At 42.1% G+C, this 16590-nt stretch overlaps 1 protein-coding gene across 2 annotated transcripts in view; it reads left to right on the top strand.

Moving 5' to 3' along the window:
* Positions 1-8050: 8050 nt before the first annotated feature.
* srcin1a (SRC kinase signaling inhibitor 1a) overlaps positions 8051-16590 on the top strand; it is a 38674-nt gene continuing 30134 nt past the window's right edge. For both annotated transcript variants that reach the window (XM_061065814.1, XM_061065815.1), the window contains exons 1-3: positions 8051-8108; positions 8996-9342; positions 15322-15348. In XM_061065814.1, the coding sequence (XP_060921797.1) occupies positions 8063-8108; positions 8996-9342; positions 15322-15348 (420 nt within the window). In that variant the 5' untranslated portion in view covers positions 8051-8062. The remainder of the gene's footprint in view (positions 8109-8995; positions 9343-15321; positions 15349-16590) is intronic.

Consider the following 16590-nt stretch of genomic DNA (forward strand, 5'->3'; position numbering starts at 1 on the left):
TGCTCTCAGCTCATCTATTCTCCATTTCTGCATAATCTACCGAGCACATCAACTAGTTCTGTTTCACTGGTCATTTGCTCGAGAGCTGCAGGACTCTGTTGTCTTACTGTAATAAATGATTGATTTCTTGCAAATGCTCTACTTCTAAGTCCTGCTTGATAATCCATATCTCTGCGTGAAGAACTGTTATAAACTTTGAATGTGTAATTAAAACTATTGGTTATTTTAACATCCAGGAAAGGAGGAGAGGCGGTAGAATTCATTTGGAGCATGTTTAAATAACTGGGTCATTACAGTCATTTTGCAAACTATTAAACTAAAACGATTGAACTGAAAATGTCTGAGGAGCTCGGCAGAGCTGCAAAGTTGGGCCATATTTCTTGGTGGGTTCATATCTGCAAGCATCCTCTTTCACACTACATGAAGTTATTTGATTCATGGTTATGATGCAACGTATACATTAGTTACTGTAAGGCTTACAGTGTAAGCTATACAGGATGCACTTTAATTACTCTGAAACCGTTTCCCAAACTATCAGTACAGTATGCACTGCAGGCGAGCCACAGTGTGACACAGTCGGATTGTACACACACACAAGGCAGAAGCACAATTGTGAAAAGATTTATAAGTCCCTTACAGCCTTCCTCCTCTGCTGTGCCCCCTCCTTCTTAATGACCCTGCTCATCTCATGAATATGCAGGCGCTCTGTGTATCAGCTTAGATAGATAGGCTTCTTAAATCTTCCATTTGGTCCCTAAGATTTATTTGCCGCTTAAGCAACTCGACCAAATTTCACCCCATCAGACTCATATTTCAGTAAGTGGGGGCATTTTAATGGACTGACATACATGTGGATGTGTGTGTGTGTGTGTGTGTGTGTGTGTGTGTGTGTGTGTGAGTGTGTGTGTGTGTGCCTGTGTGTGTGTGTGTGTGTGAGAGTGTGTGTGTGTGTGTGCTCTTAATGTTATAGGACCTACGGGACAGATTATGTCCTATTAGACCTGAGTGATTTAGTGTTGAGTCTGGCAGACATCACATGGGGATGTGTAGTACCAGTAATAATAATCACAATAATATTTCTTTATGTAGCACTTCAAACAAGGGAACACATATCTTAACAAATGAAAATAAAACAAAAGAGATGGGGGGGGGGGGGGACTATGATTAACATTTTAAAAATGACATGAGTGACCTCCACCTGAGTGTTTTTCTGCACCCTTACTATTTCCTATCAACTGTGGCTCCCCCTGTCTGTCAGCAGAGGCGGTGCAGTACAGTACTTACTAGAAAAATGCTGTTAATGTGTGCGCCTTACATTTCAAGTGTCAATGATTTTCACCGGGGCCGAGTGTGCCGTCAGAGAGATATGTGGCGACATCTGAGCAAGAGAAAAGTACAGCTGGCAGATTGTGATTGGATGAGTGTTTTCATCCAGCAGACTCAGCCACAGTTGGCCTGTTTGCATGATAAACAGTCTTGGTCAGCCCCTCAGGAAAGTGTGAATTTTCCATCCTTGATCTAATTCTTTCCACACTCTCTCTCTCTCTCTCTCTCTGTACTGAAGTCTCTGCCTGACTCTAACCTTACTAGCTTGGTTGTAATATTTTGTGTTAATAATAAACATCTGCTTTTCAGATTTTAGTTTTTCTTCCGATTTCCACTTTTTAAACACAAAATACAGCCCTTATTATATTTAAAAAAGGCAAGACAAAAGCAGGTGGATGATACGACAGGTGATGGTGTTCCCCAACTGCAAAAAATCAGTCTTTTATGCTTTGTTTTTGTTGCTGCTTTCATCACTTGGCTCAGTGGCTCAGCAGTGTGCCACATCGTGCTGCTCTGATGAATCCATTGAGATTAGCATGAAAGCTCACTGGGCATTTCTTTCACATTGAAGCAGTGTCTGCGTCTCTGACAGCTGCAGGGTGAATTTACATTAACAGATGCATTTTTTTTTTTTGCGTGTTTAGCTCTCTTTGTGGATAAAGATTGTTATTTTTTGTGTACTTTACTTTGGAGGTATTTTTGGAGGATATAAAAAAACAACCCTGTCTGTTTTTTTTTTTGGTTTAAAGTGGCCCTTACTTGATGGATAAGGTGCTACATTCACCTGCACACTTTCAAACAAGGTGTGGTCTGCAGAGTCACCCATCTGCTGCCTTCCTTCAGCAATGAATCATTTTACTGTGTGTACAGATAGATTACTTCAAGACAAAAGGACAGTGGTGATGAGTGAGATGGAGGTTAGATTTTAGGACTTCTTTCTGAGCCTTCATTTGAGCAAGAATTCTCTATGTTGTTGCTTTAACACCATCACCAGAAGCGATTTTATAACTGACACTGTAAATTGATATCCATCTTGGCATTGTCAGATAGGAAGAGGGGTGTCCAAATGTGATCAATAACTTATCAGATTTACAAAAAATAATAGTAGATTGTCATTTAGCATTTTCATGAGCAATAGGTTCTCTGGTCTGCAGACTCTGCACATTTCTTAATACCTTCAGTCTATGCTGTATGACTAAACACTAAGTGTTTATCAATCAATATTTTAATACTGACAAGTAATCAGCTTTAAACTGCCATGCAGATGCTTTTAAACATGCTTGTTTTGCATTGGTACACCTAGTTTCCCCGTCTTATTGTTTTGCATTTCAGGTGTGGTGTTAATACAAGTAAATTTACAGAATTTCACCCTGGGATTAATAAAGTATTTCTGATTCTGATTCTAAAATGAGTTTAGACATCAAATCAAACTGAAAATATATTTTTCTATACCTTGCTGAAACTACATGAATTGGTAAAATCAATGTCTATAAGCAGGTGTAATTTGTTGTAAATTATCTAAAGCCTGTAAAAAAAAAACCCCAAAAAAACCTCTGGTTAAACAATACGTTCAAAATTAAAGGGTGATTAATGCTGTTCTGCATCCCTTCCTGCTGTGCTGATAAGGTCTTTGACAGCAGCTTCCTCCAACTGTGACGACCAGCCAGAGCTGCGCCCTGTGGAGATCAGAGTTATATGCACCACAGTCAGAGGAGGTGCATCTCTTTGAAGCAGCTCTGCATGCAGGCAGGCGTGGTGTCTGCACACTACTCCAACATCTTGTGCTCACCTCCACTATCTCATTACCTCTGCTTTTCTCCATCCACCATCTTATCCAAAAGTAGCATCCAGCTCCACAGCGAAGTAAACGTGAGCAGCACTGATGTAACAAGGTGTGGCTTGAATTGCTGTCTTCTTCGCACCCACTTGCAACAGCCTGCCGACTGACCAACAACAGGCTGTAATTCAGAGGCTCTCTCACCTGCTGCCGGCCTGCTGTTCTCTCACAAAAAGACATCCAGCTTTTTCAGGAAACAAAGAAGTGCATTATGCTTGCTACCCTCTCTAATTATAGACCACCTCTTGTATTCATCCTCCAGTCAAATATTCACACATTTGTAGTTTAGCACACAGCCTCAGAGATGTTGCAGTGGAGCCATAGCATGCTCTGATTATCCTAGTGTGCGCAATTATGTCTTAACAGCTTGATCCGGCTGCAATATAAACGTAGATGCCTCCACAGTGTTCTCATGTGTTGCCCAGGGAAACTAAGTTTGCGTGTGGGAGAGTTGGCGTGTGGATGAGAGGCAGAAAATGGATTCACAGAGGAGAGCAAAAGGTGATAAGATTGGCACATCACTCCCTGTGGTACTTGTTTTAATGATAAGAGAGGGTATACCGTCGCTTTAAGTGGATTGCAGTTTTCTCTGATTGTCTCTACCCGTTACCACGTCCAGCAGGACACACACGTGCAGGATGACCTTCTCATAGCTCGCTCTTGCTACCCAGACGTCAATTTCCACCCTTTTTTCCGCTCCCCTCTTGGCACAGCAGTGGCTCAAAGCTTTCAGAGATTACCTTAATGGAGAAAGAAAAAGTGAAGTGCCCATGCCTGCTGGGTGATGTGTCTTTATAGGGAGCCTCTTTGTTGTAAGTAAAGAGCAAACATAACTAGTGAGAACGCTGAAAGAGCCACATAAGAGGGATGGAAACAAAAGTTCAGACATCAAGTATAGCATGTCTTGAGAAGATTAAATTCAATCCTCCCATGCACCTCTCTCCCCCAAGGTATGTTTCTCTAAACTATTCCGTCTGAGACTAAATTGAGTTATATGTTGTCTTAACTTTCAGACATACTGGACTTACTTTTACCTATTTCTACTTGATTTTACCCCCTCCTCCTTCTTCTTCTGGTTAATATTCAGCCATTCTATGCACCTCTGCTGTCACAGCAAGAATCCCACATGGAGCCCTGCCATGCTTGCGGTAAATTAGGCTGCGTATCAGAGGGACGAGCTCGCTGTGCATTCCCCAACCATCTGCAGAACGACAGACCTTCTAGGGAGGACTCTGAACTATAAGAGAAACCAGTCATGGATGAATTGAGGAGTGGTCTCAAAAATCACATCATTACAGAGAAAAAATAAAGCTGCAGACAGATCATTAGATGAAGCTTAATCAATTATTGTTATTGGCACCACTAAAAATATTTGTAGACATCTGTGAAATCCATGAATTTTCTGGCTGGCTTCAGCATATTCTGTACCAGCTGATTAAATTATGCAGAATGTTTCCTATCATGTAGTTAATTTAATAAGCATATTTACAGTGCAAACACTTTTCAAGGTCTTCATTAGCCTTACTTAATGATTATTGGTGCACAGTTCAGGCCTCTATAGACAGTAGCTACAAAGGACCTTGTGTTTGTAAAAACGGGGAGCCAGACAGTAATTAGAGAACTAGTGTACTTTTCAGATAATGCAGAAAAAGTCATTAACATTTCTCATCCTGAAAGCACTCAAAAGAAATCTGTCTGGTGTCTGGAAAATGACTTTACTCAAACTTTTTATGGATAGTAGAACTGAGAATGTGAGCTCCTCAAATACAGATTTGTTGTTTTACTTTGTCTTATTTGGTAATTAGTATAAATATATTTGGGTTTGTGCTGTTGGTTAAATACAACAACATGAATGTTACATCGAACTCTGAATATGATGCAATAACGAAAAATAATTGTTATTTGCAGCCATAATATTTATGAAATGCCTTTTTCAATAGAGCGTTGACAGAGGGATTCATTCATGTAGCACCAAGCTGCATAAATCATTTTTCATTTTGCCATTGAAGAATCCAGAGCTCTGCTTGCTTCTGTGCAGTCTGCAGGTTTCTTCTCTTACACCTTCGTCTCCCTCTGACCCACTTGTTAAACATCCCTTAAAATATAAACCTTGCACCGCCTGCTTCCTCCAAATCCATTAAAGCACAACCAATTCACTTTTCCTTCTCACCTCTCGAGTCTCCATCACACACTGGATGCACCATGCATATGATGAAACCCAACTTCTCTGAGTTTAAAGTGAAGTCCTGTAGGTTACTGTGGGGAAAATCAAATCAAATCAACTTTATTTATATAGCACTTTAAACACAACATTGATTGATCCAAAGTGCTGAACATTGCAGAAACAAAGCATTTAAAAGTAACAGACAAGAATAACAACAATTTAAAAAAAAAAAAAAAAAAAAAAAGCGGGTTACTGAACATTAAAAGCAATTGAGTAAAAATATGTTTTAAGGCGAGTTTTAAAAACACCAATAGTGGGAGAGAGACGGATGTCTGGGGGCAAAGAGTTCCATGGTTTTGGTCCTGCAATAGAAAAGGCCCAAAAAGAAGAAACACACTTTTTTTTTTTCGCTAGCATGGTTCAGGATTTGGTTGAGGAGGTACAGAATATTATTATCTCCATATGTATATAGTCGTTGTGGGTGGGTTGGCAAATGCTTGGCGTCACAGGCTGAATTTCCCTACAAGAATAAATAAACTGCTGAGAGCATTGGAGCCGTATGACTCAAAAAGTAAAAAGTTGAGAATGTAGCTCATTGAGATGCACAACAGATCTGAGCAATTGACGTTATTAAGACTTAAGGAAAAAAGACATTTAGTAAAAGAAAAAAAAAAACGATTTATTATGTCAACCTATATTCCCTATTTTTCCTACAGGTTTATTCAGTCTGTGGAGCAGCTTCCCCTGATTGAGAAAGTTATTTTTTATGCAAAACATTGAAAGACCAAATGGTGTTGGATTGCTTCACTAGAAGTTGCTTTTTTTGTCTTGCTGTATCTTTTTCTCTGTGCAGGTGATTTCTCCTTGTCTGTGTGTCTTGTCTTATCTCTCAGTGCCTACCGCAGAGTCTCTTTTTTCGACCATCAGGTTAATGCTCTCTTGACTGTACTCTCTATCTTGACAATGCAGCCCAGGCCTCATTGGCTGGGCTCACAGATCTTATCAACTTTGATTGCAGGCCTCCCGTTGTCGTTTATGTACTATATAATTTCTTGGACCAACATGATGTACCCTTTTTTCCTTGAAGCTCTGGGTCTTTGTAGTTGCAATCTAGCCTGCTGCAGACTCAAAACTTGCTGACTGACATAGCGATGTGATAAAGCGTTCTCCAGGAACCCACCCTATCAAGGCTCTTTTATGTCGCTTTAAATGGTGCTGGCATTGCGTGGGCTTGCACAGATTGTTTTGGCTGTCAGGGTTATTGTCTGCGAGCTTATGTGGAAATGCATTGGCTGTGAATGTCGAACGTAAAAGATGAATAACCTGTTCCTATTTTCTTTTCTTACTTTTCTGCCCACACAACTTTTACTCCCACTGTTTTCAAGATGAGGTCTCTGAATACAGCTTTGAAAAGTACATCCACAAACTGCAATGTGGAAAGTTTTTTTGGTTACCAAAACAGCTTTACAAAAAAGATTGAAAGAGTTCATATCTTTTGGCAGTTGTCTGCAAGCAATTAACTTGTTTACCTTCTTTTTCTTCCTTAAATTGATACCAATGTTAGTCACGTGTTTCTGATGCAGTGTTTCTTTCTCTTTTCAGATTTATGTTTGTTCAGAGTCAGCATAGCCCACTCAGCCTCTCACCGCCGTTGTGAATGCTCAGTCACAATAATAAGCCATAGTACATGGGCCCAGCTTTTCCATCTATTGTAATGGGGCCCTTGAGTCAGGTCCTTGTTAGCTGATGCACAATAAGCTCCAGCCTAATGAAGTGTAAACCAGAGATCTGGGAGGCTGCGAGGGGGCCAGATGAATATGGCCAGTGGCCTCGGTGCGCAGTGGAGAGCTCAATGCTAATGCTATTAGCCAGGAGGTCAGTCCATTTTGCCTCACCCCTGCTCAGTTTATCAGCACTTCATAATGTAGTTGATGTAAGGGCATGGTGTTGAAACAGCAAATCACACTCGAGCGCGATATCTCTCCAAGAATGAATAGAGTGGGAAATGGGTTTTACAACGAGTTTGATTGCAGCTGTGTTTGAGTGATCCCAGACCTCCTGCCCCGAACAGGCTTCCTCTGTGTAAAGGCCGTCCACTGGAACGCATCACAGCTCTGTTTGGCTTCAGTCTGGCCAGCTTTCTGTCTCTTTTCTCCGCATTCATTAACAGTCCATTTGTTGCTCCTGCCCGGAGGAGCTTCCCTCTGCTGCTCCTCTGCTCAGCTCATCCAAATGCTGCTGATGAGACTTAAAGCACAAGACGGTCCACTTTATCAGATATGTTGTGTGTCAGCACCTTTTCTGATTTCAGTTGTAGACTTTCTTATACATGATATACATTTTATAGATTATACTTTTTTGATACTCATCAACTGGAATTGCTTCTACCTGTGTCAAGTCTTAAGTTTATACAGTTAATGCTCTTTAAGGTCAGACATGAATATCGGTCTATCATTTTTCTGTAAACATTATCTGTGAAGTTTTTCCTGTGAATATGCATGAAATAGGTTATTCTTAAGGTTATTGTGTGACAGTATTAGTATTCATAGCCCACCATTTCCTTACACGTTTACCCTTTTGAATACATTATAATGCATATTTAATGCATTGACTACTTGTGATTCAGAGAAAGAGCCATCATTTCACGATAGCTCTTTTCTGATGCCCATGTTTTGGTGTTCTGGTGTGTTTACCTGCACGTCCTTGCACAAACACATAAATTAACCCTTTTTTGCATGTTTTGTCTTCCAGCCCACGGCAGGGCCTGTTTTCCTAAGCAAGGTAACCTACACGGCAAATGGCAACTTGCTCTTCTATCATCCTTTGAGTTTATTCATCACATATATTTTTTTTTTGTGTAACCATATCGTCTCCTCCCAGCTGTCTCCCTTCCCTTTTTATGCTTTTTCCACCTCGGGCCGTGTTGTCTGTCAGTTAAAAGCTCTGATTTAAAGGCCAGGGGCTGTCAGAGTGACGCGTCCTCCTTAAAACTGGACAGCAGAATAAGAAACCTCCAGACAAGAGACAGTGAGAATATGTAAGGCCAAGCAGTGGGTGTGAAGAGATGGAGAGAAAACTCAGATAGATGGACAGGAGCTGGTGTGAAACAGCCGGAACAAGGACAAATATGAAAGAAGTTTTCCTTCATGTTCTCCACCGGACTTTCAATCACCTCAATTTTCTGGATTCTATTTTCTTCTTTCTGTTTCCTTAGGAAAACAATGAAAGCCACTTAAAATGACAAGAAGGTATACCGCAAAGCAAATTCAGCCGGAGCCACTACCTTTGATCTATTGCAAAAGCATTTTACTTTTCTCGTTTTTCTTCCCTTCAGAACTTGAAATCAATAATTCTGCAGGGAACCACTCCGTCCTGGTGGCAAATAGTCTAACATCCCATTCCTTTTCTTCCTCTTTCTCCCTCCCTCCCTCTCTTTCTCTCTGTGCTGTCCTCTCTGTGCCTCATTTTTGCCACTCTCATTCTTTCTGCTCCATTTGTTTCCACCTGTGTGCGCCTGCTCTGTGTGTTTGTGCGTCTCCACCCTGAAATCTTTCTGCATGCCTGTGTGGGTGGTGATTCACATCTTTCATGCAAACTTTCCTACCCTTCCTTCCTTCCTTCCTTCTCCCCTTTTTCCCTCCTTCCTTTCCTCATTCCTCTTCCCTCAGATCCCGAGCGGGGTGGCAGTCACATGATCTCGACTGATGACTTGGAGTATCCACGGGAATATCGGACACTTGGGAACACAGCTCGCCGCTTCTCCAATGTCGGCCTGGTGCACACGTCAGAGCACCGCCATGGCGTCAGCGCTGCACAGAGCCTGGAGGCCCTGACAAACCTGCACAAGGCTGACATGGAACGCAAGAGGGATGCCTTCATGGATCACCTGAAGAGCAAGTACCAGCAGCAGCAACAGCTGCAGCATCCGCACCACAGCCCACACCACAACCCCCCTTCACCCTCTCCCTCCCACGCCAGCATGAGGAGTTCATCAGAGCGAGCTGCGCGGGAACAGGTACGCAGTTCACAATCCCTTCAGGGTTTCTCCCCTTTGAAAAGAATAGAGTGCTGCAGCAATGATGCATTTCTGAAGGCCGACCCGGAAGTAAGCATCACACCGGTTGCATCTCTGGTTCTTTGTTTTTTTCTGAAAAATAAGCTCTGTGGCAACAAAAAAAAAATATCTGAGACTGCTTTCATAATTTCTGAAGTGTAAACGCATCAGCGAAAGTAAAATTCAAATGTTAGACTATGAATGAACTACACCACTGTCCACTGACTTTAACGTCACCATCACTAAGCTTCTCGGTCAGTGTGATGACGTTTAACGCTACCAACAAACTCTGTAGTCCTAGTTAGCCAGTTAGCATCTGTTGTAAGATGTGAACAAGAAATTCACAAGTGCTGCACTTCCAGATGTATTTTATGTCATACTTTATTTGCAACAAAAAAGAATGGTTGAATCTCTTCAGCATGTGTTTACCACAGACCTTGTTTCGAACATCTTACCGAAAAACAAATTGATAAATCCCATCGACTTCAAGACGATGGATGCGGAAGTGATTACATTTAAAGTACTCATTACTGCAGCTTTCTATTTTCTCTGTTTATATATCCCTCTTATGTCTTTGTCCAATACAGTTTATTTATTCACTAATGAAACACTCAATTTGGCTATACTGTAAGTACATTTTGGATATAAAATTAGCTGAAAACTTGACCATTTTGGTGATGGAAAACTGTTGGCAAGGGCCATCACATATACACAAAGAACAGAATGGTTTGTATGAACAGGAAAAGAAATAGCTCCTTGTCAAAAAGCAGCCAGAGAAAAAGCAGCACAAGGCTGCATGTCACACTTACTGAATTCATTGAGGGAGACCCAATTTAATAACAAAGGGTTTATTGAATCTGGGTTATGGAGGTTGTCTTTAAACTGTCATAGAAAGACTGCCATTTGTGTTTCTGCTGCCAGAGAAGCTGCAGAACTTTGACATAGTGGGGGAGACTGTTTAGGTATGGCAGGAAGTCACATGTTTAGAGTAGCTTTGTTAATGTATTTCTCTGAATCTCTGGGAGTGATATTTCTCTTTTGCTCTTTTCCAACATTTTATCTCCCCTTCGATAGTTGAGTTTATACTTTGAACAGTTCCACAGCCTCAGAAGTTTTCTATTGCTGGTTCTTATCTCACTGAGTCCAACACACATGCACAAGCTGTACCGTATACAAACAAACATGCATAGTGTGAGCACCACTGATGTGTGTGGGTTTAAAATGAGCGTAACGTAAGGGTAGTGATTTCACAAAAGCACGGCAGAGAATGAATGGGAGATGGGAAGAGAGAGAGAGAGAGAGCAGCAAGCGAGGGTGGGCGGGTGAAACACAGGTGGAGTCCATTGTTTCCGTGGCAACCTCTCCCATAAATGGCAAGTAGGGATATCGCATTGCAAAGGTCAGATTGTGTAGAGAAGGAGGAATTGTACAATAATGAAGACAGAGTGGAGAGAGGAACCAAATGTGAGGGGAAGACAGTTAAAAAAAAAAAATACAAGAAGCAGCCCTGTGAGTGGAGGGATTCTGAAGTGACAGGGCATTTTCACTGCACAGAGGGAGGAAGCAGCAGAGCCCAGGATCTCTTGTCATCTTGTGGATTGTACAAATCGTGGACAGCGAGGGAAGGGGGAGGGAGGGTTGGGGGGGGGGGGGGAGGAGCCGGAGAGGAGCGCAGCAGCCAGTCAAACAGCCCTCCGCTCAATTAGCCAGCGCCAGCAGGAGCCAGCCACCCATCTGCGAAGGAGTTAATCGGCTGGTGTTGTAATGAATTAAATAAAGAGTATCCGCCGCATGTGCTACTGGAGAGCGAGACGGAGAGAAAGAGAAAGAGAGAGAGAGAGAGGGGGAGATTAAGTAAGTGAGTGGGAGGGAGGGTAGGTGAAGCCGAGGGAGGGAGAGACGGGCAAAAACGCGATGAGGACTTGCTGCACCTGACGGACAGCCGGGGATGACAGGAGAGGTGGACAGGCACAGGTGCACTGCAGGTGAGAAGGGGCTGCAAGCTGTAAGCTGGAGGCTGTTTTAGGGAGGTGTATGCGTGTGGGGGAGAGGGATGTTCCAGCTGGGATTAGATTCCACGCTGTGTTGTGTTTGTTGTGGTTGTTGTGGTGACGGTGTGCATATGTTCAGCAGGCTAGACGGAGGCTGAGTGGACGATTCTGTACACAGGGCTTACTGTGTGACTGTTTGGGTGGGTGTTGAGTTGTTGTGCAGGATTGTGCGTGTGTTTTCTAAATAGCAGAGGGAGAAAGGTAAAGAGGCTGCGGTAACATCAAGATACTAAACCGGTCTGGAGGAGGATTGAGGAGGAAAGCGTAAGAATGATTGAGAACTGGATGGTGGGGGTGCAGAAGGGATGACGACATGAGAAAGAGACGGGGCTGGAGGAGGGGTGATGCGAGTGCAGGCTGCTTTAAATGCAGGTCAGGTAATGCAGCGCTTCTGTGCGAGGCTACGTCCTTCGCTCGGCAACTCCAGTGAGTGCACATACAGGGCTGTGGGTTAAAATGTATACATCAGTGTCTTTACTTAGCAGTCAGGAAAGCATTAAGCCCTTCAGCCTCACGATTAATCTCAAACATACAGCAGTAACACCGTCTCCTTGGGGCTCACAGCACATTTAAATGAACACAAGGTTAAAAAAATACAAGATGTACATTTGAGCTAAGCTCAGTCAAGAGTTTCATCTGTCACCTGAGATTACGGCTGAATGAGTTCGTGTGACAATGCTTGAGAGTAGGTCTGTCTTGAATATGATTTCTGCATTGGACAAATGTGTTGGTTGATGGAGAACTGTTGAGGGATGATAAGCCTACTCAAGTTTGCTTTCGCACTCTCGCCGAGCTGTTTGCAACTCAAAGTCCAGGCTGACTGCAGGCTCATCCGCAGCTGTCAGCCGAGCAACGGTTAAAACAACACGAGGCGGTCGAGAGTGAATGTGTGTTTACCTGAGAAGTGTGAGTGAGCCAGCCTCATTAAAGCAACAAACGGAGACAGACACACAAGACCACAAATCACTTCTGAACCATTATTAGCCAGCCCTCACACTCACTTAGCTTGGAGGGGAAATGAAATTAACATTGCCGGAACATGTGAACAACAATTATTTATGACACATCAGCTGTGCCCCTCATATAACAGGCTGTCAAGGACGAAGCTTTACTGGCTGACGACAAAAAAATGAATGACTGACACATGATGAGGGGTTCAAGGCCAACACAATTTCAACCTGAAACACCTCGTGTGTTATCTTTTCCCTGAAAGTGACCCACTTTAGATATGACCTCTCACCCCAGAGCCTAAGTTTCCTGAAACAATCCTTAGAATCATAGATGTTGTATAATATTCAGATCTCTCACTGTCTTGCAAAAAAAAAGATTACTTTTAAGTAAAACAAAGTGTCTGCTTTTAGACTATGCGTTTATGCCGTTAAAGGGAAATATAGAGTTTTTTAAAGTTGTTTAATTTGTTTCTTAGTAACTCGTACTGCAGAGTTAAATCCTTCAGACTATACATTGATATACATGGTTTTCCCTGGACGCTGCACAATATGGGATTTAAAAAAAAACTAGCCAGGAGACATAAATTCTCCTCGGTGAAACATCAAAGAGTTGTCTTTAATAATAATTGCTTTGACATACCGTATGTTGGTAGAGAATCTTATGCTATGGGGAAAAGCAAGCGTGGGCTGAGATTAGGCTCCATATCGTTTTCAGGGTCCCACTTGTCTCCGTTCCAGCATGGCGAGGCACTCTCAGATAAATACACTGTTTTCTTCTTTTAACGTTTCAAAATTATAAAGATCACACAATCCTTTCTCCCTCAGCCGACATTATGTGGTGTACAGAATAACACACACTGAAATGCCTTGGAAAGCGTCTCCTTTTTAGAATGAAGATTATAATGTTCCATGTTTGGCATCAGATAATTCAGCTCTGGTTTCTTGTTAAAGTTTGTAATGTTGTTATGGCTTGGATTCCAATACACCTGCTATTATTATGCCATAATTAAGCAATCTTGCATATGATTTCTTTACTTAAATTACTAGTGTGTGTTAGTTGAGGCAGACAAAACTCGATCTACATTGATTTCACACTTGACATGCGTCATTCTCCACATTCACCTGACAACACCCCCCTTCCAACTAGTGCTCTATTTAAGCTGCAAGATTTCCAGTCTCCCTCTGCCCTTTAATTTCCAGCCCTGACCCGCAGTCCTGTACTCTTGCTCAGCTCTACCACCACCCCAGAATCCACTCGGAGGCTCCTACTGTGGGTTTAAGATTTCATCCCATCACTCCTCAAATATCTGCATGTAAAATAAAAGTACGAGGAGATGAGGCCGAAGCCTTGACAGCGAACACAAATTATGTTCTGCTGCTGCAATGAATATTTTAACCAAATGCAAACATGAGTTGTCTGACTGAAATAAGCTTATATCACAAGTGAAATTCAGGTCCCACTAGGCAGGCATATAGTATTGGCCCTTTCCACACTGCCAAAGTGACAGAGTTTACCTAAAATTAATTAATTACAATTAATAAGAAGTCCTTGTTTTTTTAGTGTTCTGTAGATGTAATGTAAGCTCTGGTCCAATGATACAACGCAAAAAGGAAAGGAGCTCACAGCTGGAAAGACAAAAATATATTCTACAATTATAATTAGGTACTTCACCAAGCCATATACTAAAGCAGAACACTGGTGACACTTCATATTGTATCATAAACAAGCAAGGAGATGCACAACAATACAAAGAGAAAGGAAGAAAAAAACTAGAGAGCAAGAGAAGAGCTTAGCGCAAAAGAGACTGTCAGAGACATTTGGCATCAAGGCCAAATGAGGGAACATTATGTGAAAGTTTGGATTACAATAAAGTAGTCAACAGATGAAAATGCTCACTCTGATGCTTGGGTTTACTGAAATGATCCTGGCTGTTTGTTGTGACAGTATTAAAATGAAAGGCTGATAATGAAAAAACCACCAGCTATCATCAATCAAAACTTCCCTGGCACCTTTTTTTTCCCTCCCTGTGCCAGGAGAGTAATGGGGTTACCTTGCAGAGACTGAACGGGCTGAAAACTGCCTGCAGATAAGAGTGAGACCTAGAATAAGAGTTTGGATTAGAATTAAAATTCATGAACTCTCCTCCATCTTTTTTAATTTTCTTTGTCATTTTGAGGTATTTCTGGGCCATCAGTGCCTTGGCCTGGATTTGACTCTGGGGTAATTATGATTAAATGGAAAGCTCACATCCTGAGGCCACAGCCGACATATGAGCATCTTTCTCATAAATGGCAGAGCATCAGGAATGGCAAATGGACTTATGAAATATCCAGCATGGGCCGGTGAAAACACACAGGTGAGCTGGCCAGGTTGCGTTAAAAGATTCAGGCTGGTGGACAGCGAGCGAGAAGGAGACAGAGCTATTGCTTGCCTGTGGTGGAGAAGTCTGGGAGAAAGGCCAACGTTGGAAAACAGAGTGGGCTCTTGTTTTTATTTGATTTTGCTCTATTCATTTCCTTCCCAACAGTGCAATCTTATTTCAGGTGCATTGTAAACCGACGCCTGCAAAACCGCCTCCCCCTGCATTAACACCAATCAAACTTAATGATAGTGGTTGAGATTGTCGTATTAGATGAAGCTGTCAACAATATTAATGGGTTTCATAAATAGCCTGTCAGAAAATAAACAAATTACACAGAAACAATTTCGGAAATGCAACTGATGATGCTTCTTTAGGACAAAGGCATTGTATTCTGGTGACAAAGGCCTGCAGCCAGACTCTATCTCCTCTCCTGTCTAGCTTTTTTTATGCACCATTTGGTTAATAGTGTTTTGTTTTTGTCGGAGAACGTCAGCCCTTATGGGAGAAGGATTTTACTAACTTTTTTTTTCTTTTTTTCCCTCTCTTTTCCTCTTTTGTCCCTCATGAACTCCACAGCAACAGCCAAACTACTGGAGCTTTAAGGTCAGTGCTGTGTGTCCCTGTATCTTTTGTCTGTGTGTGTGTGTGTGTGTGTGTGTGTGTGTGTGTGTGTGTGTGTGTGTGTTTGTACTTCACGTCAGACTCCTCGAGCATCGCCAGCCAATCTCCTTGGTCCTCTGGCTCATGCGACACCCGGCTCACTTGGCATCTCTAAGCTCTCCGGGCAGTGTGTGTGTGTCTGTGTTTGTGTGCATTCGTGTGTATCAGGGCGGAGGTTGTGCAGAGGCAGAGGTGAGTGGGTTTTTGGCGACAGCTTAAACTTCTCCAGCTCCATTTAATCTGCAGAAGATTCTCTCTGGATTTATGATACCTCAGTCAGCTAGCATTAATGGCTAGAAGCCATGTGACCCTGTTGAAGTATGACTCAGACTGACTGAGACATTAAGAAGACATTACAGACGTGCCGCTGAGGCATTACAGAAATAATGCTCTGACATTAGCTCAGTGGCTTGAGTCATGGCTGGACTGCTGACTGTGTTTTATCCACAGGTTGCAGAAAGGAATCATAGGATGTGAATACCTGAGAAAGCCAGCATCGAGACATATTGAGGTTATGTCACTTATGCTAAATTTTAAGTGATGAGTAATTTGTTAGCTGTGCATCGTAATGAGTATAACTTTAGTGTTTCATTAGACCTTGCAGCGACGTGTGCTATCAAAACAGAGCAAATTAAAAATAAATTGATGTGTGTGTGTGTGTGTGTGTGTGTGTGTGTGTGTGTGTGTGTGTGTGTGTGTGTGAGAGAGTATGAGGGAAGTGCCCAGGGCTTATCTACAATGTAGTCCAGTCTGAGCCCCTGCTCACAATATCATTTGGACGGGTTGGAAAATGTCACTGAATATCAATAACCATTTGCCCTGACCCGCGGCGAAGGCTAAGCAATTTATCCCTCACCCTTACAAGGACTTTAACCTCTAACAACAGTGATATGAAATAGAATTTAGAGCCCTGTCTGTCACATAAATCTGTTACACAACACAACTATTTCAACTCTGCCGGACTTTCAGGTGGCTTGAAATTGTTGGTATGTGAGCATAAAAAAAAAGGTTTAAAAACCCCAAAAAATCCAAATCTGATGTTTCTGAAAAAAAAGTGTTTTAAACACAACTAAAAGGTACAAAAGTTTAGTAATGGCAGAGCTACAAATAATGTTTATTTTCCTTGTCGATTAATCAGCCTGGTTTAAAACTGTACAGAAATGGTCGACTCCAACTAACCTCTCA

Source organism: Labrus mixtus, chromosome 20, assembly GCF_963584025.1.
Source record: "Labrus mixtus chromosome 20, fLabMix1.1, whole genome shotgun sequence".
NCBI classification, from domain to species: domain Eukaryota; kingdom Metazoa; phylum Chordata; class Actinopteri; order Labriformes; family Labridae; genus Labrus; species Labrus mixtus.